The 24,089-nt window shown below is 36.6% G+C and overlaps 1 protein-coding gene across 1 annotated transcript in view; it reads right to left on the bottom strand.

Annotated features, from left to right (window-relative positions):
- Positions 1-24,089, bottom strand: part of COL4A1 (collagen type IV alpha 1 chain) — a 1,084,337-nt gene that overhangs the window by 589,469 nt on the left and 470,779 nt on the right. Inside the window, exons 14-16 of the mRNA XM_044071271.1 lie at positions 7,081-7,116; positions 6,933-6,989; positions 2,512-2,556 (exon numbers count right to left, since the gene is read on the bottom strand). Coding sequence (XP_043927206.1) covers positions 2,512-2,556; positions 6,933-6,989; positions 7,081-7,116 — 138 coding nt within the window. The remainder of the gene's footprint in view (positions 1-2,511; positions 2,557-6,932; positions 6,990-7,080; positions 7,117-24,089) is intronic.

Below are 24,089 nucleotides of genomic sequence, written 5' to 3'. Positions count from 1 at the left end.
GCTTTGATGAGCTGTTTAAACACCCACAAAACAAACCACATCAGGACCATTAAGTTAAAATATCTAAATTTTGTTTGTGACATAAATAGGACATGGTGGAGAGACAGATATGTTTTTCAGATAATTCCTATTTTCTGGAACAGGCTCCCTATCCATGTGAAGCAGAGTTCACCCTTATCCATATTTAAGCAAAATTTGGACTAATGGATGGGTAATCAGAAATTCATCCTGGTCCTAGGTCTCTGATGGATGTAGGCAGCCAGTAAATCACCACCTATATAAATCAAACTTGTGGGTCACATTTGGGTCGCACATTTAGGCTTATAAAGACCCTAATAGTCATTAGCCTAGTATACACCTATTAGCATATGAAGGCCTTCCATGCAATGTTAGCTGGGAGAAGGTCTTCAAATTTGAATGACAGGCACAAGAAATACAGCATCTGTGGCAGTCATCATAGTGAATGTCTAGGTGTCTGAGTAGTTTGGTGAGACAAGGAAAGAATGACTCCCAGATGTCCTCAAAAATCATTTTGGGAAGCCACCCAGTAATCCAAGAGAGGGAGGCAGGAAATTACTCAGTACATTCTCAGAAAGAGTACATAAATACTGATCTTGATTGAAGGCATTTTGCAGAGGTGGAAGGGTTATTTTTATTAACTCTTCAAACCAACACTTTGAGAGGAAATACCAAAATCATCAAGTGGGATTTAATACATTTGTATAGCTGAAATCACTGGAGTGATTAAACAGTCCCCTGCAGCAGTATTGCAGGACTGGTTGAGGTCTATGTAAAAAAAAAAAAAAAAAAAAAAAAACTAAAGATGGGGGATGTTGTAGGGGCATCCTGGCTAATCTAGCTTTTCAGTGCCACATGGAAGACTGGGATAGCATGTATGGATTGAAAAAACGTAGCTTATCATTTTCAAAAATAGGGACAGAATGTGGATTTCATCTTGGCCGTAGAGCATTAGTTCAGCTGTACATCTTTGCAAAGATTTGAAAGGGGGTCTAGGAGCCTTTTAATACAAGCTACATGTCTTTTATGAACCTAATAAAGGCAAAAGACCAGATACAGTAGCCATCTGAAATGTCAAGACTAGGAATGCTTAGTCCTGGGATGTGTAGAATGAATGACTGAAAAACTGCACTTACATGTACTAAGTCTGAAATTGCAATTTCTTAGAATATTACGTTTTTCTCTGAGGTATGGCAGTCTTAAAGTTGGTATATATAAGTGTGGGGGTGTGGGTGATGGCTCCCCACATCAAGGAGTACAGGGGGGGGCTTACCTTCAGCAAAAAAATAAAAAGTTTAAAGGAAAGAACAATGCTCAATATTCAATCTTCTGTTGTAATTTTGGTCTTTGTGTGGGCATTTGAGACTAAGCATTGTTAGTCCTGACATTTCAGTAAGGAGCCTCATATATCCGAAAATGTGTTTCTGGAGGATTCTATAACAGTACAGGGTCCCATGAGCTGTTGTTGCTGAGTACCTCTCTGTCCTTGTACTTGAGGATAAATAGTATGAACAGGATATCAGGGCATAGCCAGGAGTGATGGGAATTAGTGGCTAATGTCAACTTGCTGGTTTTGGGGGGAAGAGTGGGTCAGACAACACTGCAATTGTGTCACCTAGTGCACACCTAGAAGATCTCAGGGACTTGTGGAGGTGCTGTAGTGGCCACAGAATGCTCAGTTTCTCCAACGAAGGTGTGGATGTTATGAAGCTTGCACCTGTGTTAGACTCATAACACAGCAGGCAGTATACTGTACAAGCCAGCTGACAGGCGTCACTCCATACAATCTGCTTATGGCAAGTATGACAGGGTGGGTGGGAGACACAGGGGCCAAAGGAGGAACAATAGCCACTAGAAGGTCAGTGAGCACGTGGGGAACTGATACCCCCAAAAATATAACAAAAGAATGGTCTTAATGATGTATTTACATGTAGATCATGGATTTAGGTTGTGGTAGTGCTGCAATAAGAAAAGGCACACTGGTTGCTTGTCTTGTTTAGTTATCTTTCGTCCACATTTAAAGGGTAAAGAAATTATCAACGTTTTCTCCAAGGCTGAAGAATAGCAACAGAAACAAGAATTAGAACACTTGTATAAAGCATACAAAAAAAAAAAAACCCATACATCTGCAGATAGCATTATCATCCCTTCACCTTTTTAAGCAACTCCCCTCCCTCATAGCACAAAACCACTTTATTCTCTTTTTCCATCATGAAAAATATATCTTTGAAAATTCGGAACAGCAGAATGTAAACTTGAAATTACATTTCGTCCATCAATAATCAATTCAGTGTCATATTGTTACTATAAGCTAAATTCTTTGCAGTACATACACTGTGCTCACCCATATGTAAATGATCTAGTCTAAGCTGCCACTGCACATAAATAGTCTAGTTTTATGTCACATAGCGTACTGCTTGGTCTTATTTTTTAGGAACCCAACTAGAGTATCTGGCACATATAACACAATCAATAAATTAACAGGATACATACCTTGAATCCTGGCAATCCTGTTTCTCCATCTTTTCCAGGTTTTCCCTAAAGAAGTAAAATAAACACTTTACAGAGCTGAAATCAATGACTTGTCAAACAAAATAATACCAGAATCTGAAGCAAATGCCAATATATGTACAACACTTTGCAGTAAATTTTGAAACTATAAATAACAATATCACTGTAAAGCATTCATTTTTGCTTAAATTCCACAAAAGCTAAATAACAATTAAAATGGACTACAGAAGTGTTGTGCTATTTTGCAAAATACTTAACTGAATAAAAAAAAAATATTTCAGGTTTTTGCTTAAACACTATTATGAATTTCTCAGTATTAATGCTTCTGAAGAACTGCTCCTTGTTCTAGGTACTCCATACCTTGACATCTAAATATTTCCTTTCTACAACTTAGATTTGGCACCCTTGCTCAGAAGTTGGAGAACTGACATTACTAACACTAACAGGGGTAAAGAAACATGCCCAGTCATGTAGTATATATATGGCTGAGACAGTCATTTAGCATGTAAGGCTAAGGCAGTTTTGGCCTATGCAGCAGACGACATTCTACACTGAGACAATGTTAGAAGGTGGCCCACTGGGATGGATTCTAACCCTTAGCAGAGGCTAGCAATTATAGATTATAATAACCAGCAGTGTAAATGAAGCAGATGGGATGGGGCTGGGGAATATGATGGCTGTGTAACAGCATTAACATAACACACAATGCTTGGTTTGTGCCACTTCTCAGGAAGGAATGGCTGGAGGCTACAGAACATTTTGCATCACCAAGAATATGTTCAGCTACTGATATGGTAATATAATCTCTTGCTTCCTTTCAATTGGTCTTGCCCGAAGTTGGAGAGAGGAGACAATTTATTTTTTTCCTAAACAGGAACCTATTGAAATGCCGCCTTCATTTTTTGGTACTTTTCCATTATCGGGGCAACACTTGTAATGAGCACTTGGAATCATTGCACGCGCCCGCACAGCTGCTGCTGATGTGGGTACCGGGCTGGGGTTTTATGTTCTGACTGCAGATGCAAGGTATGTTTGGAGTTTGGTGTCTTTGGATTTCCATTCTCAAGAGAGAACGGTAAGACTTTAAGAAAAGGAATAGGACATTTGCCATGTTTTTTACTTCTTTTTTTTCAGCAGGATACAAGTAACGCAAACAGTTACAGCTGGTAATCATACAGAAAACTGCAATTTTATGAGAAACAGCCCCAAAATACTAGGCAAACATCTGGACATTCTGCAAAAATCTGGACAGTTGATAGGATAATATAATGTACCATCATGCAAAGCTTTTTAAATAACATTTCCAACTGTGACAAACTGCCATCTCAGTCATTAAGACAGTGTCGCTTTTAATAGAGCAGAGAGTTAAAAAGAGGAGCATTGATTTATTTATTTTTTTCAGAGCAGAATATCTAGTTGTCAGTAACAGTTTTCTGTATGGTTTACTTTATTAATGTGTACATACAGTTGAACATGTTTTTATTTATGCATACAATAAATAAATCTAGGAGAAGGAAGGGTAAACTCTAGAGCCAAAATTTAGAGGACTGTACCCAGAAAGCTGTGTGTATATACTTCATTTCAGAAACACACATATTAGTCTAATCTCAGCCTTACGGCGTTCCTGATTTGAACAGTTGAGAAGTTACGGACTTTAGAGGAAGTTCAGTTGTACTGAGTTGTTGAACGATAAGATTAGATCAGGTATGTTTATGCATACATATGGGTATTGTGCATGCACACGGTGTGCTTGTGTACTTCATTGAGATGTCATGTTGCTTCTGTCAAACTAGATGAACACTGCAGCGCATTAATCTGTGTTTCCTTCACATTTCAAAAAAAAAAAAAACGCTTCAAGACTAACAGCTGTGTGATCATTGCGTGCGCATGCTAGCACGTTAGAAGTGCTGCCCTGATAATGGAAAAGTACCCATTTTTTACCTCAGAAAAGTAAAGGAAACAATGTAATTATGAATGTGGACTGCAGTTCAGAGGATAACTATAATTAAATTCACTGAAAGTGTATCTGTCAAATACCATCTAACTTCAACAAATTAACCAAAATGACACAATAAATAACAAGGTATTTTAAAAATATTTTCTGTGTGTGTGTGTGTGTGTGTGTGTGTGTGTGTGTGTGTGTGTGTGTGTGTGTGTGTGTGTGTGTGTGTGTGTGTGTGTGTATGGAGGGGGGGATGTCCCCCATGCACCTCAATGAAGTGGACACCACTTGCTGCACAACTGAATTATTCTAATTCAGAATTATTACATACAGAGGAAAACAACATTTTCTCTAATACTGTGAATTCAGATTGAGGCAGCCAGTTCAAATCTAGTTTTGTTGTACCCAAATGAAATAAAATGGATAATTCAGATGGCATGCTGTTCTGGTTTATAGACCATGTGAGGAAAATAGCCAAAATCCATTTGCTGATATAATCATTACTAAAATGAAAATGTTCTTTTGTATAATACAAGTAGCATGTAGTTCAACAATATTACTTAAAACTGGCATAGAAGAACTATGTAAACAACACACAGAAAATGTAATGAGGCTATGTAAATAACAATACAATTTAAGAACAGTCATACATAAATCCTCAGTATGTGGCATTTGTTGAACCTCTAATCTGAATATTCCCCTCAAAAAAGTATTCTTCAAATTAAAGAAAAAAAAGTCCTTTTGCAAGCCTTCATGCAATTTCCAAATTAGGTGTTACATTCCATGTAGCCACATAACTCTTAGTATTCTAACTCGAAGACTACACAACTGTGGCAAAAAAAGTTTGGAATTGCAAAAGTACAACTAACTACAATCATAGACCATTTAGAGAGGCCAGAAAAATGTAATCTTGCAACACATAACTGTACTTATGAAATGAAATGTAAACAGTGCTCCTGTTCACACCCCTCATAACCTACTCTCTACTCCCAACACTTTTTCCTCCTTCCTTTAGCCTCCCATACTTTAAAAAATCACTACGCTCCCATCTAACATCCTCATGGGAATGCTCCTGTTCACACCCCTCATAACCTACTCTACTCCCTACACCTTTTCCTCCTTCCTTTTTCTCAATTCCCAGCTAGCAAATTCATGCTTGCTTCTAGCATACAACTCCTTATTTGTACCTTGTAATTTTTATTAAAATACAAAAAAAAAAAAAAAAAAAAAAAAACACATATATACTACTTCTAACTTTTAACCAGAAATTCTAGAATGTTTTTCTTTATAATCCTCATGTAAACTATATGTGGAACATAATCTTTGTATAATCTGTATGTGGAACATAATCTTTGTATAATCTTTATGTGGAGCTTTTCTCCCCAGGACTCCATTGAAAACGGGTTCTTTAGGCCCAATGGACTATCCTGGTTAAACAACTGCAAATAAATAAATAAATAAAATAAACAGACAGAAGCAAAACATTTGCAAAAGGCAAGTCTCCCTGCACCCTGATACCCATGTGCCACAAGTGTAGAACATCATACAATCCCATTATTTCACACCCTCATCTTTTAATCAAGTGAACATCATGGAAATGATCAAAGAGAATTGACGCTGATGAGATAGATCAGGGATCCATACATGTACACCCTTTGCATTTTTTAATGATTGTATAAAATGAACAAAAAAATAACAGTTGGGAACAACAGAAAAAAATGGTAATCTTACAAAGAAAGTTACTCAGATTATAATGTCAGAAGAGAAAAATTATTTTACATAACAGTACCTGTTTGTTAAATTGTTGACTTAGGGAAGAAATACAAGAAAAGAAAATCATAAAGATTCGTGCAAAGTACAATACATACTGAAAAGCAAGAGGAAAACAAACTATTATGAAAAGCAGTTTTGCTTTTCCATTTACCTAACAGATTTTTTAAATAAATGCCTACTTAGAAAATTGACCTGAACTAAGCAATTAAAAGGAACAAGCACATTGACACAATATAGTACATAAATGCTCCAAGGAATTACTTATATTGCATGGAAAGGCACATTATTTTATGAGGAAAAATAGAAGTGAGCAATCACCCGATGTGCTTTTGAAATACTTTCGTGAACAGACATTCCCTGAAAGGTGTAAAGCATCATTAGTTAACCTCACAGTATTGGGTGCAGCAGGATTTGTATATTCTGCACTGTGAAATGGCAGGCACTAAAGCTAACACCACAAATGGAAGAATGTAACTGCACTTTTGTGCTTTTTATAAAGGGTAGTAAACTTACAACTTGAAGTGACATTTGCTCACTTGTACAGAATGGTCTGCCATGAGCTTTCATTGCAGCATTTTTTGTTTGAATTATGCAAATATTGGAGTATAGTTAAGGCACACTTTAATAGGAATGACATCGCCTATGGAAAGGAAGCTTTTGAAATTAGTACAAATAAAATTATACTCACTCTAGGACCGGGGTGTCCGGGTTCACCTTTTTCACCTTTGGTGACATCACATATTCCCTAAACAAAAGACAAAAATAGAAAGTATAGTGTTGGATAATTTATCACTATGAATTGATCTGATTAGAGAACATTTTTTGAGCATACTTACTTGATCACCAGTTTGCCCTTTTTCTCCCATTTCTCCCTAAATTTACAAAATAGTAGACAAGTTAATAAATAATATACATCAAATCACACTTTGCATGATTTTTTTTAAAGAAAATATAGAAACTCAGCCTGTTTTTACAAAATCTAAATTTATCAAAATGTTTCCTTTTGTATTTCTGTAATTGAACTGTAACACAGATACAATAAGTCTATAAATAACAGATACAGAATACTTATTTGCATAACAAACTGTCTGTCTGGGTTCACACTAAAACAACTTAAATATGAGTGACAAGGTCCCAGCTTTGTTTGTAACTGCTATCATACTTTTCAAAATGCAGACGTTGAAATAGAAACAAAGGCCCTTCAAAAATAGGAGGATCCAGCTAAAATTCTGGACATCTAATTAGCATAAAATTTGAATATCAAATAGCACATAACTCTTCCTGAAGTGTAGGATAGTACATCGAAAGAAGTTTGAAAAACAACAGAGAGTGACAAAAAATGATGGAAAAATATGAGCACATTATCAAAATGACAGTGTAAAAATATGTAGTTTTAATCAACTGTATTGCAAAATCCTACCCTAGAAGGTCATTTATTTTCCTTAAAAAACAGGATATGGAAGATTGTGCATTCTGTTCTTTAAATTATTATTGCTACTAGTATGTTGGTCATGTAGTGTGCTTTTTGTGTTCTAGACAGCTTCAAAAATCACACATGACTACGGTATCCAGAAAATTGTATGATGGGTTAAATCAAGCCTGAAAACAGGTACATATCTCTTAAAATAGGGACATTCTGTACGGGGATAAAGCAGGCTGGAAAATAAGAATGTTCCTCCAAAGTTGGGACAGTTGAGAAGTCTGACTGCTATCAAAAGATATTCACTGTTCTTGCTGTGAATTTTAATATGCAGTTGTTACATATCCATCCACTGCCAATTTCTTACTCCACAATAATGGGTGCCCAGTAGGTCTGCAGGAACACATACTGGTATTTCTGGTGGCACATTCCATTGCTGTTTTTCAATTAAAAAAGTTCAAACTATACATCTACTTGTTTTGTACATATATATCCTCTGCTTTCCGTTTTCCCTGCAACATAGCAGCATATCTAGAATAATGTAAATAACCCCTGTTGTACACCATTCTTTCCTAAAATAATGAAAATTGTCCTTTATTTTATTTTAGAGGAACAGTTTCCCAGTAATATTGTATCTCGTGGTTCATTCTCTGACATGCATATGTATTTATATCTTTTTGGTGAATTTGTCAGTCCCAATGAGATGAGACTATAACACCTGCAATGTTTGTGTATACATCTGTCACTGATCTTCTTTGGGCTTGGACAGAAAGATGCACTGTGTGTGTATATGCATATGTATACGTTTACATATATATATATATATATATACACACACACACACACACACATACATATATATATATATATATATATATATATATATATATATATATATATATATATTTATATATATAAAGATAAGGTTTTGTGTGTGTGTGTGTGTGTGTGTGTGTGAATGCAAGAGTTTACTCAAAGTATAGTTATTATTGGGAAGGGAGCACTGGAAGATGCTGAATCCAGAAGGAAGTGGCCTAGATAGTTAGGTCTAAAACCCTGTGTGAAGCATATTCTTAGGGAAAGATAGTCAGAATATTAAGGACTGTGTTACTAATTCTAGACTACAACATCAATTGACTCACAGAATTTCAACCTGTTTTAGTGATTTACAGTCCACTGAATCCCTAAAACAGGCTTTAACATGGTTTCTTTTTTTGGGGGGTCCTGCTTTCCACTTCCATACAGTTGGTGAACTAGGACTTGATAAACTGTCGTGGCCAAAATACCAAGTTGACTGTGATCTGCTAATGGGTATGCCAGCATCTCTTCATCCCATATGTTGTTGTGGTATCCCATAAGTTTGTATAAGTTCTTTTTCTGCTTGGGCTGACATTATCACACTTATGGGCAGTATGTTATGTTATTATCTTGCACGCTCTTTCACTTTACTTTTCCTTGATGTGGATTAAATATTTTTTCAAGCTTTTTTTCATAACATTTGTCTGGGAGCTATTATTTTGTCATCATTTAACAACAAGCTCTGAACACAACTTTATCATCCTTGAAAGAAAACCAAGTCTGAAATTCTTTCTTTACAGATGACTGTTACCCATACCAACCTTTCATTATAACAACTTCCATTAACTACATCTCTTAAGTCAACATCTATAAAATGTTTAAATTTTTCATTTGTCACAGCTAACTGCTGAATTAGCCATATAATCTCTAGTCCTTGCTCTAATAATCATTAATGCTCTTCTGATAAATATACTTTGCTCAATGTATTAAGATTCCTTAACTCAGCTATATGCACTTCTGTTTCTACCTAAATGTCTTTACCACAGACATATGCCTATCATTTCTTATATCTATATATATATATATATATATATATATATATATATATATATATATATATATATATATATATATATATATATATATATATATAGGTTCATAGGTGTTTAGTAGGCTACACTGAGCCTTTACAAACCTAGCCCTTAGGATTACCATGGCATCGTGCCATATATATATATGGGTCTACTTCTAAAGACCGAACCGACGATTCCCCGACATGCGGAAAACGAAGACCAAACGACCGACAGGTAAGTTTACCGACAGGGTGATTTGCCGACAGCGGAAAGACCGACAAGGGTAATGTGCGATCACGACTCGGTAAGTGTGCGACATTGACGGCGTTAGGAGCGGTGAGGTAAGTGTGCGATATTGTGGGATTTCGGGTTAGGCTGTGGGAAAGGTGAGTGTGTGTTAGTGTCGGAGTTAGGGTTCATGTAAGGTAAGTGTGTGATAGTGAGGGACTGTAGTTTAGGGACGGGTTACGTGAGTTAGGGTTAGGGTGCAGGTAGGTGAAGTGTGCGATAGTGTCGGACCTTGGGCTAGGGGCGGGTTAAGTGAGTTAGGGTTAGGGTGCAGGTAGGTGAAGTGTGCGATAGTGTCGGACCTTGGGCTAGGGGTGGGTTAAGTGAGTTAGGGTTAGGGTGCAGGTAGGTGAAGTGTGCGATAGTGTCGGACCTTGGGGTTAGGGGTGGGTTAAGTGAGTTAGGGTTAGGGTGCAGGTAGGGTGAGTGTGCGATAGTGTCGGACCTTAGGGTTGGGGTTTGGGTTAGGGCTAGTGGGTATGTTATGTAGTGTGATGTGTTGTTTACGTTCGGTGTGTCGGTGTTATGGTGTTCGGTGTTTTGCGTTGTCGGTTTTGTGTGTTGTCGGTTATCTGGCATCAGTGATTTTTGTGTCGGCAAAGTAGCATTTCGGGCTTTTAAAGTAGACCCATATATATATATATATATATATATATATATATATATATATATATATATATATACTTTCCCCAAGAAACAATCTCCAGCACTCAATAATAGGAGACACAGGCAGCACAAAGCTCACAAACTCAAGGCTTTAATGTAAACCACGATCTTCCCCAGACCGGTTTCGCTACAAAAAGCGTCATCAGTGAGTACAAAAAATATGTAGATACATGCTATTTGTAAGAGGCACTGTAACACTCCCACTTAAAGTGACAAGTGCATAAATGAATATGATCACATACATATAGCAAAATAATTAAAAATGGATAACAAATAGATAACCATATACCCTGAATCTATTTGGTTTATACAAAGATAACTATTTATATTCCCCTATACTTAAAAAACTAAATATTGCTCATACTAAAGGTATCTGTAGATACTCTTAATATATATGTATATATACTAATAAATACATATAAAAAACATTGTATAATAGATAACAATTGATCACTAACAGTCTAATCCTAACAATTCACCATTGATCATTAAGCCCGGGTCTAAAAAGTGCGCCCAGGTTGACGATCCACCTACGTTCCTTATTAGTAAGTAGCTAATGTCGTAGAGGTTCACTAACTATATGTGATTGAAGCATATCAATACCTACAAAAATAAAATGGGATGCCAGATGAAGCATAGTATGTTTATATAGGGCACTACATGTACGTTTACATTTAATATCGCTGATGTGTAGGGCAATCCTTTGTTTAAAATTACATGAGGTTTGCCCAATGTAGAAAGCCCCACATTGGCAAACAGCCATATAGATCACCCAAGTGCTGGTACATTTAATATGATGTCTGATGTCATAAACTTTACTGGTGTTGACAGATGTAAAAGATTTTGTTCTCGAGACCAATTTACAGAATTTACAATTACCACAAAAAGTACATCCTGGGTGACCAATAGGTGTCTGTGTTACCTTAGTTACCTCCTTCTTAAACCCTGAAAAATGTTGTCCAAGTGTTTTACCCCTTCGGTAACCAAATTGACAATTTTGATTGACTATATTAGAAAAGAAAGGGTCACTTCTAAAAACATGCCAATATTTAGAGATTACCTCCTTAATTTTAAATGTATTACTGGCATAGGTAGTAATGAATCTAATACCCCGAGAACTATTATTACGTGCAATAGTTTTGTTTTGTAATAACCCTAATCTATCCTGTTGTTTGCCCTTATAGTAGGCTCTGTCAACTATAGACACCTGACAGCCTCTATCAAGAAACCTCTTTTTTAAAACATCTGCCTGTATTTCAAATTCATCTTGACTAGAACAAATACGTCTGATTCTCTGGAATTGGGCTGCTGGTATATTTTGAATAACATGAGAAGGGTGACAACTATTGGCATGTAAAAAAGAATTTTTTGAAAACGGTTTCCTATGTAATGTGGTCACAATAGTACCATCCAAAACCTTAGTTACATGTACATCCAAAAAATCCACCGTAAACAAATCTACTTTGCCTGTAAACTGTATGCCAAATACATTCTGGTTGAGATATGTAACAAACCTATCCCACTCAGAGGTCGTCCCCTGCCATATAACCCAACAGTCATCGAGGTATCGGCGCCACATTAGTAATTGTTTGTTAAATACAAAATTTTTATTATAGATATATTCAACCTCAAAAAAGCCCATAAAAAGATCAGCATATATAGGGGCAAAAGTTGCCCCCATGGCTGTACCTTTACTTTGTAAATACCATTTTTCCTGAAATTTAAAGACGTTATGCTCCAACACCAATCTAAGTATGTTTATAATGAGATCCATTTCATCTCTCGTATATGTACCAGCTTGTACCATCCAATATTGTACAGCCCTGTTTCCACCCTGATGGGGAATGCTAGCATATAAAGATTGTACATCAAGTGTACCCAATTGAGTCCCAAGTGGAACTTGCAGGTCATCCATCAAAATCAAAAACTCCGTGCTATCCTTAATGCGTGCCCTAACTAGATGTAATAATGGTTTCAATCTAAATTCTAAATATTCAGAGAGGGGCTCTGTTAGTGAACCTCTGCCAGCAACTATAGGCCTACTTGGTGGTTGTACCAATGTTTTATGAATTTTAGGGACTAGATAGAAATATTGATCCCGAGGTGTATCTACAACCAGTTGTTTATATAATTTGTCATTGATAGTACCTCTTTTCATAACCCTGTTTAGAAATCTGTCAATAGTATTCTTAAAGTCAAGTGTAGGGTCTAAAGGTAACTTGATGTAAGAAATGGGATCGTTCAACTGCCGTAATGCTTCCTGAATATATTGATCACGATCCCAAATAACCGTAGCACCCCCTTTATCTGCACCCACTATAATGATATTTTTATTATTCATCAAAGAATGTAAAGCTATATACTCAGTCTTAGAAAGATTGTATGAAAAATTAGTAAAAATCTGTGACCGATTCAGTTGTAAATCCTGCATAACTAAATTTTCAAAAGTTTTAACAACACTACTATAAGGAGGTTGAAAATCTGACTTCTTAAAATGAAACTGCTCATCCATAACATGGCCATCAACCTGGCCCTGGTGTGCAAAATAATATTTCAAATTCAAACTCCTAGAAAATGGCTTCACATCTTTAATTATATCAAAGTGGGACACATAAAAAGAAGGCACATAACCCAAACCTTTGTTCAACAGTTGTATTTCACTTGCATCAAAATTATACTGAGACAGATTTATGGACTAGGTTGTTAACATCATTAGCAATATTAATGTCCACATTAGAGTCCAAAGGGGCTACATAACCTGTGCTTGTAAATTGGTCAGGAACATTTGTTCGATGTCTTCTGTTACGATGTTTGCGGCCTCCACGCCTAAAGGGGTATTTGACCTCTTGGAAGCTGGTGAATTATGCTACTCTGTGTCTCCCATATCAGTGTCAGTATCCGTGCTAGAATAACTTGAGGAATAATATGACTTATTTGTAGCCATAGACCCTTTAAGAATAGATCTGCCCCTTTTTCGTTTGAAAGTCCCAGTATTTTTAGGCTCAAAACGGACCCCTTTCTTTTGTTGCTTTTGTTGCTTCCAAGTGAAGACCAAGTTGTTTTTGTAATCATTAACATCCCTTGTATATTTTTTCATTTTGCGGGTTTGTAATTCTCTGTCATATTTATCCACTTCACTTTTAAACTGAGAATATAGCTCCTTATATTGCCTAGTTTCAACAAATGTAGAAGTACGTTCTTGACAAGCCTGCAATTGTTTGCTGAGATCAATTAACTGCGTATCATAGTAATCTACCAACGTTTCTATAAACAATCTAGATGCCGTAAACTGAATAGCCCGCCATTTCCGCATAAATATCTCATTATCAGTCCCTACCCCTGGCTCAACATGTATCCGTAGGCCACGGGGTATTACTTTAGCCTGTAAATAGGCTTTTAGCAGTTTATTATGTCAGACTAAAGAACGCACCTTTTGAGATAACTGTCCCATAAGTTTGAAACAATCCACAATGTCCGTAGCATCATCCAAAGTCCCTTGCCTTGCCGCCAACATTGTTAAGGGATTAGAAAATTATTGCCCAAACACAGAATAGTCATCCTTGTCGGCTAGAATGTTATCCGTAAAGCTCTTCAAATCCACGTATTCCGCCATATTGAATCGTGTACAAAGCCTTTGCTTCAGCCCAATAAGTCTCCTTCAATCGCATCAACAAAAAGTATATGGGTACAAAGCAATCGTAGTTTACCCCGTGAAGAACCAGCAATCTTCTTACACAGCAAACCCAAAATGTCGACTGCACGGTCCAACAAAGGTGCACGGAAAAGAAAACACACTTTCCCCAAGAAACAATCTCCAGCACTCAATAATAGGTGACACAGGCAGCACAAAGCTCACAAACTCAAGGCTTTAATGTAAACCACGATCTTCCCCAGACCGGTTTCGCTACAAAAAGCGTCATCAGTGAGTACAAAAAATACATTGGGCAAACCTCATGTAGTTTTAAACAAAGGATTGCCCTACACATCAGCGATATTAAATGTAAACGTGCACGTAGTGCCCTATATAAACATACTATGCTTCATCAGGCATCCCATTTTATTTTTGTAGGTATTGATATGCTTCAATCACATATAGTTAGTGAACCCCTACGACATCAGCTACTTACTAATTAGGAACGTAGGTGGATCGTCAACCTGGGCGCACTTTTTAGACCCAGGCTTAATGATCAATGGTGAATTGTTAGGATTAGACTGTTAGTGGTCAATTGTTATCTATTATACAATGTTTTTTATATGTATTTATTAGTATATATACATATATATTAAGAGTATCTACAGATACCTTTAGTATGAGCAATATTTACTTTTTTAAGTATAGGGGAATATAAATAGTTATTTTTGTATAAACCAAATAGATTCAGGGTATATGGTTATCTATTTGTTATCCATTTTTAATTATTTTGCTATATGTATGTGATCATATTCATTTATGCACTTGTCACTTTAAGTGGGTGTGTTACAGTGCCTCTTACAAATAGCACGTATCTACGTATTTTTTGTACTCACTGATGACGCTTTTTGTAGCGAAACCGGTCTGGGGAAGATCGTGGTTTACATTAAAGCCTTGAGTTTGTGAGCTTTGTGCTGCCTGTGTCTCCTGTTATTGAGTGCTGGAGATTGTTTCTTGGGGAAAGTGTGTTTTCTTTTCCGTGCACCTTTGTTGGACCGTGCAGTCGACATTTTGGGTTTATATACATACATATATATATATATATATATATATATATATATGTGTATGGTTCCCCTTCAGAAGGTCGAACGGCTGTTCAGAAGCTCGCCCTTCTGAATGGAAATTGGCATACAGCGCAGAACAGGAGATTTCCCTTTCTTCACTGTAGTGCGATCTTGGAGTTGGTATAAGTAAGTAGCAGTGGGTGTGTGTGGGGGGGGGGGCACTGCCAAAACATTGTTTTGTTGTTTTTTTTTTTTTTTTTTTTCCCCCTTTTAGAAGGTCAAGCTTCTGAAATTCAAGCATATGGCTTCGACCATATGCATTTTGAGATTTTAGCCGTTCGACCTTCTGAAGGGGAACTATATACATATACTCCGTTCTGCTAACAAACTCCTAGTATCTCTCACTAAATCTTATAATAAAGCTGGAGATTCATTATTTTCAAATTCCATAGGTAAAATCTGGAATCAACTCCCTCAAGAAATTACTAATCAAAAATCTACCTCTCTTTTCAAAAAACACATCAGAGAACATCTTAAAGCACAGTGGTTGTGTCCTTGTGCTAATCCCGACTGAAACCATGTCCTCATTTACCTAATTTTCATCCCCTTTCCACTTTCTGAGCTCCTCACAAACACTTTCAATAGTTTGAGATTTGTATCTGAGACAGTAGACTTTACCAGCAACCTTTTTTAACTTCATCTTGTGTTATTTGTTTCTGTTTTAATAAGGCTAATACAGTAGTATATATTAGTAGTAGTGTTATAGTTTCTTCTTAATAAGTGTAATACAGTAGTACATATTATAAGTTTATCTCATATTTTTAATATCTCTTTTGTGTTGAAATTGAATTTTCTTTTTTTACCTTGTATTGTTTACTCATATTAATATTTTATTGTGCCAAATCATTGTTTATTGCCTGTACTGGAGCTTTTCTCCCCGGGCCTCTACTGAAAACGGATACATGTCCAGCTAGACTAGCCCGGTCAACAAATGTAAAATAAATAAATAAAATAAATAAAAAAAAAAAAAAAATATATATATATATATATATATATATATATATATATATATCCTGTAGAATGACAACCATTCCTTATCAGTCTCAGCATTTCTATTTTGTGTACCTACAAATGCTTTTGACCCACAGGCAACTGGTCTACACTTGTAAGATCATAAATCCTACAACATTGTGAGTAGCATCTACTTGCAACATAACTGGCTTATTCACATCATAGTACTTTAACACCAGTGCACCTGTAATTAGTTTATTGAAAACTTTTTAATTTTCTTCTTCATAGATTACTCTCTGACAACACTTTAAGAATTCTCTAAAAAGTTATGTACAAACATTGCAAGATACTACATAACTCATAGAAACTTCTGTAATGACTAATTTTCTTAACCTTTAAATTTATATAACCACTTGGATTTTTTCTGAATCATGCTTCAGTTCCTCAGCCATTAAAATATTATCTATGTATTTCAGATCAGTCATCTTATTTTATTTTTGATCTCATGTAATTTTAAAGTATGCTGCCTAATCTTTTCAACCACTGTAACAGTCTCTTGTTATGTGTTTATGTGTGATACCATGCTGAAAGGTATCATTTATGTTCACAACTCTCTCCAAGCCTTCTGTTACCTGTGGAGCAGCTCTTTGTAACACCCATGTTGTTGATGAAATATTAAATGGAAGTTTAAGGAACATTTGTCTTCTTAATGGTGCACCAACAAACATAGTTTGGACCTTTGTTCATCTCTTGCCATCTGCCAGAATCGCTTGATTTTCATCTAGTACTAAATGAACCTAGCAGCTGACATTTTTGGGGGCTTGGCTTCAACTGTAAGTAACAGGCGACACCATCTTTTAATCAATTCATACCAAGTTTGTGGAGCAATATAAATGAAAACTTTACCTTTTAATACCTGTATTCATACTATTCATTCATTCTATTGGCTAAGGGCAAGTGCAGGCACCAGGTGAAAGTCATAAAGTTATAAAAACAATCCTTTATTAATGCTTAACGAAATCACCACATTTTCGTCCTGCAAACACCAGGACTTCATCAGATATAATGCCATTACAAATACTGTTCTTAAATACCTTAATCCCATCACCAAAATAATTACTCCAATAAAACAATTAATTAATCTTAAATTTCATTCTCAAGCAACCCAAGTTCCCACTCTGGAGATAAAGGATGCAAATAGTCATACAAAAAATACTAAGAAGAAAATTATAAAATCTCTGATTAATATAATAACATCTATAAAAAACAATAAATAAATCTTCTGAGAAGCCTGTAAAAATATGTATAAATCTCATTAAATAGGTAATACGTCCTAAACCTATTGTTTCTGTGAATGGTGGTGCCATCTAGTGATTGGTAGTATAAATAAATTATGTAAAGTCTTAACCAATCAGTGCAAAAGTGCTGAACAAGTTTTCTGAAGAATTATATGTACTCTGTGTATCTCAAGGGGCTGATACCATACATATTCAAATATATAAACTGTAAGGGGGTATACATATGTCACCTAACTATACATATGTCACCTAACTATAAGGATATTGTCCTAGAGTCTAAAACAGGTACCAGGGATATATTTTCACTTAAACCCAGTGGTCTGTTGGCTTCTAAAACCAACTAACAGTAGACCTCCCTATACGCTATTCTGATTTCCCTATATGATGTACAGAAAAAAGATACAAAGACTCCATTACATAAACACACTTTAGAATGCAAATAGGCTAGTTTTAGTTTTTTTTTTGTCCTAGAATAAATACCTCAAGACCCAAGAGGGGGACCATGGGAAACCAGAATAGAGTATAGCGAGGTCTATTGGCTGTTATTGTTAGAAGCCATAAGACCACTGGGCTTAAATAAAAATATATAACATTCCTAAACATCCTCAATAGAATGGCACCCCTTCGAAACAAAAGAATAAAAACAAATCATGCAATATGGCTTTCTAGAGAAACCAAACAACTTATGAATGTAAGAGACAGAATATGGAAAAAAATGGCAGAAAAGCAAAAACCTCATTGAACTCCAACTCTTCAAAGAGCTCCGCAACCAAGTCAAATGTCTAGTCACTAAAGATAAAAAACAATACTATCTTCATTTCCAAAACAGCTGTAACTATAACCCAAAAAGGTTTTGGAACTCAGTTTCTACTCTACTAAATCCTGGCACCAAAAGCAACCCTTGCCCAAATCCTGACAAAACTCCTGCTGAACTCACCTCAGTCTTCAATTCCTACTTTATAGAGACTATAGCCAAACTGTCTGCCACCTTTCCTCATACTAATCAAAGTAACAATCCCACAACTCATTCCTCAACTACAGACTCTTCCCCCCAACCTTTTACTTTCTCTCCTATTCCTACTTCTACTATTACCAAGCTGTTACTAAAACTCAAACCTGGTAGTACTGCCCCAAGCAACTGACCCCCTGAGTACCTACAAATGTCAGCCACATCCATCAGCTACCCCATCAGTATTCTCATAAATAAATCTGCCCAAGAATGCTATGTACCCTCCCTCTGGAAAAAGGCCTACATAATTACCTTACATAAAGGCAGCAACAACACAGAAATCTCTAACTTACGCCCTATTGCCATACTATCCCCCATCTCTAAAATAATGGAAAAATGCACCCAAATCCAACTTATGAATTATCTACTCCAAAACCAACTCCTTTCCATCGCTCAGCATGGTTTTCAAACTGGACACAGCACTATAACTGCTCTCCTATCCTTCTTGAACACTGTCGACTTCAATCGCAATGAAGGAAAACTCATCTCTGCACTCTTTCTCGATCGCGATCTATCTAAGGCCTTTGACACCATCTCCCACTCTCTCCTGCTTTCTAAGCTCTCACAAATAGGCTTGTCCACTTCTGCTCTTGACTGGTTCACCAACTATCTTACAAACAGGCAAAAATCTGCCAAATGGCTTCACGCCCTCTCACCTTTTCTCAACACTGCCTCAGGAGTTCCCCAAGGATCAATCTTGGGACCCCTTCTTTTCACTCTTTTCATAAATGACTTTCATTCTGTTATCACTCATGGATCAGTAGTACAATACGCAGATAATTCTACTATAATCTGCTCTGGCACATCAGAAACAAAACTTTTTATCATGACCCAAAATGCTTTCTCTACCACTGAAGTTTGGATGATGAACAACCACCTTGCCTTTAACCCGAATAAAATCAAACTCCTAAGCTTTACACCCAAAAAAAAACACCACTCTTAATAAATCACACTTTACCATCTATTCAGCCAATAAAACTGCCATAGAGGTGTTTCCCCACACCAAGTTACTCAGCATTATCATAGATGATAAGAACATTCGACCAACACATCCACAACAAAATCAAAAAAACATACCAAAAACTCAGTAGCCTTTATAGACATAAACACTTCTTAAACTACTCTACAAGAAAAAGACTTGCTCGAACCTTTCTCCTACCCTCTCTCCTCTATGGTGCCCCCATTCTTACAAACATCCAGTCCTGCTTAAAAACTAAGATAGACATCTGCTATAACAAAATTGATAAGTTTGTGACCTGTGCGAAATATTCTTCCCATCCCTGCTACTCTTTACAATCCCTGAACTGGCTTGAACTCCCACAATGCCTCACATACATTCAACTATCTACAGCATATAAAATTATACACAAACCTCTAGAATGCCCAGCCGTCACCTCCCTTCTAACTCTCTATCAGCCAAACCGGCATCTCAGATCTGAAAATCAATCTCTCATCCAGGTAAGTAGACCAAAACTCCCTGTAGATCAGAATCTCTACTCTTTCACTGTAGCCAGACTCTGGAACCCTCTCCCACCTCTTCTCTGAAACATTAATAGTACCACCTTATTCAAAAAGTCTCTACATCAATTTGTCTCATCTCAATGGCTCTGCCCATGTCCGGTACCTCAGTAACGTGAACTCAGTATTGACCTTTCTAGCCCTATACTTATCCTTTCTCCCCTCTTAAGTGTTACCCATGAAAAACTTCTTACACCTTACTTTGCCTAACATGTTATATGAAAAATAGTGTAGTTACTCATACTTGTTTTATAAATGCTATATAAACTAATCTGCAAATAAATGCTATATAAACTAATCTGCATAGCCTTTCAAAAATGTACTATATAAATATATATATTTTTATGGCTTACCTGTATTTGATATTAAACACTTTACCTTGACATGAATCAAAGTTAATTTCATAACTTCTAGTTACATAATCGAACCAAGTTCCAAGTTTTTTCTCCTGACTGTATATAAATTACAAATATGTTTATCACTTTGGAGACTCTTGTTTTATTATCTTGTATTCTGTTTTATTATCTTGTATTGTGTTATGGAGCTTTTCTACCTGGGCCTCCACTGAAAATGGGCTCATTTCAGCCCAGTGGACTTTCCCGGTCAATAAAGCAAATAAATAAATAAAATAAATATCCCTGGTACCCATTTTAATTTTAAAATTAATAGCTGCTAGATTCTAGGACAATATTCTTATGGTTAGGTGACATATATAGACCCCCTTACAGTTGATGTATTTGAATATGTGTGGTATCAAGCCCATGAGATACACAGATGCACATAAGCCTTCATAAAACTTGTTCAGCACTTTTGCAGATTTTTTAAGACTTGATTTAATTTATTTATACTACAGACCACTAGATGGCACCTCCATTCACAGAAACAATAGGTTTAGGCCATATTATCTATTTAATGAGATTTATACATATTTTACAGGCTTCTCAAAAGATTTATTTATTGTTTTTTACAGGTTTTATTATATTATTCACAGATGTTTTATAATTTACTTATTAGTATTTTTTGTATGACTATTTGCATCCTTCATCTCCAGAATGAGAACTTGGGAAATTTCAGTTTGTTTTATTGAATTAATTGTTTTGGTGATGGGATTAGGATATTTAAGGACAGTGTTTGTAATGGCATTATATCTGATGAAGTCCTGGTGTTTAGAGGATAAAAACATGGTGATTTTGCTAAGCGTTAATAAAGGATTGTTTTTATAACTTCATAACTTTGGAAGTGGTGTCTCCTTTCATCTCATGCCTCCAAGTGCCCTTTTTTTACAGTTTTAGTGGTTGCTGCTGGTTGCAGTATTTGGGCACTTTGTTCTCTTAGTTTCTTCTTGAGTTTTGGTTGACATTCTCATCTTACTTTTTCATTTTAGATTTTTATTTGACTTACATTTTATCTTTTACAATTATTTTAACTGGGTGCTAGTAATTTGGGAAAATAGTTCCCCCTAAACACATGTCCATAGCTAGAATGAGTAAAGTCCCCCTCTACATTCATGATGCTGTTCAATGCGTCATCCTCAGTTTAGCTTATGGCACATCTCATTCACAGCCATGGGGGGGGGGGGGTGGAGTCATTATCCACAGTGGTATATCTAACTAGCACCGTCATCCTGTTAGTACTACATCATCATCAATCACACTAACACCATATCTCATGGCATTCTGACACAACCAGATATATATATATGCATTTTCTGTGGTCCTCACCTTACCTCATGGCACTCTGGCACAACCATATATATATATATATATGCATTTTCTGTGGTCCTCACCTTACCTCATGGCACTCTGACACAACCAGATATATATGCATTTTCTGTGGTCCTCACCTTACCTCATGGCACTCTGGCACAAATAGATATATATGCATTTTCTGTGGTCCTCACCTTACCTCATGGCACTCTGACACAACCAGATATATATATATGCATTTTCTGTGGTCCTCACCTTACCTCATGGCACTCTGACACAACCAGATATATATGCATTTTCTGTTGTCCTCACTTTACCTCATGGCACTCCGGCACAAATAGATATATATGCATTTTCTGTGGTCCTCACCTTACCTCATGGCACTCTGACACAACCAGATATATATATATATATATGCATTTTCTGTGGTCCTCACCTTACCTCATGGCACTCTGACACAACCAGATATATATGCATTTTCTGTGGTCCTCACCTTACCGCATGGCACTCTGGCACAACCAGATATATATGCATTTTCTGTGATCCTCACCTTACCTCATGGCACTCTGGCACAACCAGATATATATGCATTTTCTGTGGTCCTCACCTTACCTCATGGCACTCTGACACAACCAGGAATATATGCATTTTCTGTGGTCCTCACCTTACCTCATGGCACTCCGGCACAAATAGATATATATGCATTTTCTGTGGTCCTCACCTTACCTCATGGCACTCTGACACAACCAGATATATATATGCATTTTCTGTGGTCCTCACCTTACCTCATGGCACTTTGACACAACCAGATATATATGCATTTTCTGTGGTCCTCACCTTACCTCATGGTACTCTGGCACAACCAGATATATATGCATTTTCTGTGGTCCTCACCTTACCTCATGGCACTCTGGCACAAATAGATATATATGCATTTTCTGTGGTCCTCACCTTACCTCATGGCACTCTGGCACAACCAGATATATATGAATTTTCTGTGGTCCTCACCTTACCTCATGGCACTCTGGCACAACCAGATATATATGCATTTTCTGTGGTCCTCACCTTACCTCATTGCATTCTGTCACAACCAAGTATATATGCATTTTTGTGGTTCCATTCCTTACCTCATAGCCCTGTGACACAACCAGATATGCATGCATTTTCTGTGTTCCCCACCCTTACCTCATGGCTGTCTGACGTAACCTGATATACATGTATTTTTGTCTTCCCCACAAGGCTTCCTAACATATATGATGGTGGAGTTCATTGTTAAGTGTGTATCAACTAAATGCTCTCTTCTTAGTGCAGCATGTTATCACACCACCTTCACATCCACAGTCCATCATCCTGCACCCCAGCACTCTCCAACACTGTACCTCATAGCTACATCTTCAGATGCATTTGTCCTTCTATCTCTGCAGTAAACACACACCTCCTATCACAAACTACTGTCCTTCTATCTCTGCAGTAAACACACACCTCCTATCACAAACTACTGTCCTTCTATCTCTGCAGTAAACACACACCTCCTATCACAAACTACTGTCCTTCTATCTCTGCAGTAAACACACACCTCCTATCACAAACTACTGTCCTTCTATCTCTGCAGTAAACACACACCTCCTATCACAAACTACTGTCCTATCTCTGCAGTAAACACACACCTCCTGTCACAAACTACTGTCATATGCTGGGTGGTATGTGGACAGTAATTTGAGGTTGAATTCCCTCCTCCATTGTGCTATGCTATTCTTTGGTTATAGATCACTATGACAATTATTTTTTCTGCTTATCAGTTGCAGTTCTGAATTTTTATGTTGGGCTGCTATCCTTATTTCTGCTTCTGATTTGCTATAATTTAAAAAATTCTGGAATCACAAAATAATTACTGAGATCCATTTGAATTACTATAGGATCACTATCCATACATACATTGTGATCCAGCTAAGACAACCCTGCATATATACATTTATCAGGTAAACCTAACACTGCATGGTTTTCAAATGTTTAACAGTCACACTGCTCAAACACCTGTTTAATCCTTTTGTTATGAGGATATGATAAAAGGGCCCACTGGTGAAATTCACATACCTGCAGAATAAAATAAAGTTCACTTTCTGGGAAAAAACATTTCCACATGGTAGTGTTTTGTAACTATGGAGATGTTTGTATCAACATCTGCTTTTAAACCAGCAACTTCATTTAAAAATGGAGTTACTATATATGTAGAGCTGCCACACAGATATGCACAAAGTAGAAATAATAACACAAGTTGACATATGTAGCAAACGTATAATCGTTTCCTTTTTTTTTTCAGGCTCCTATGTTGCATAAACCCTCATTAAGCCTCCGCTACTTAC

This window comes from Protopterus annectens, chromosome 5.part0 (assembly GCF_019279795.1).
Source record: "Protopterus annectens isolate FY-2018-M chromosome 5.part0, PAN1.0, whole genome shotgun sequence".
NCBI lineage: Eukaryota > Metazoa > Chordata > Ceratodontiformes > Protopteridae > Protopterus > Protopterus annectens.
The sequence above is the reverse complement of the archived record's forward strand: the minus strand, read 5'-3'. Positions and strand labels throughout refer to the sequence as shown.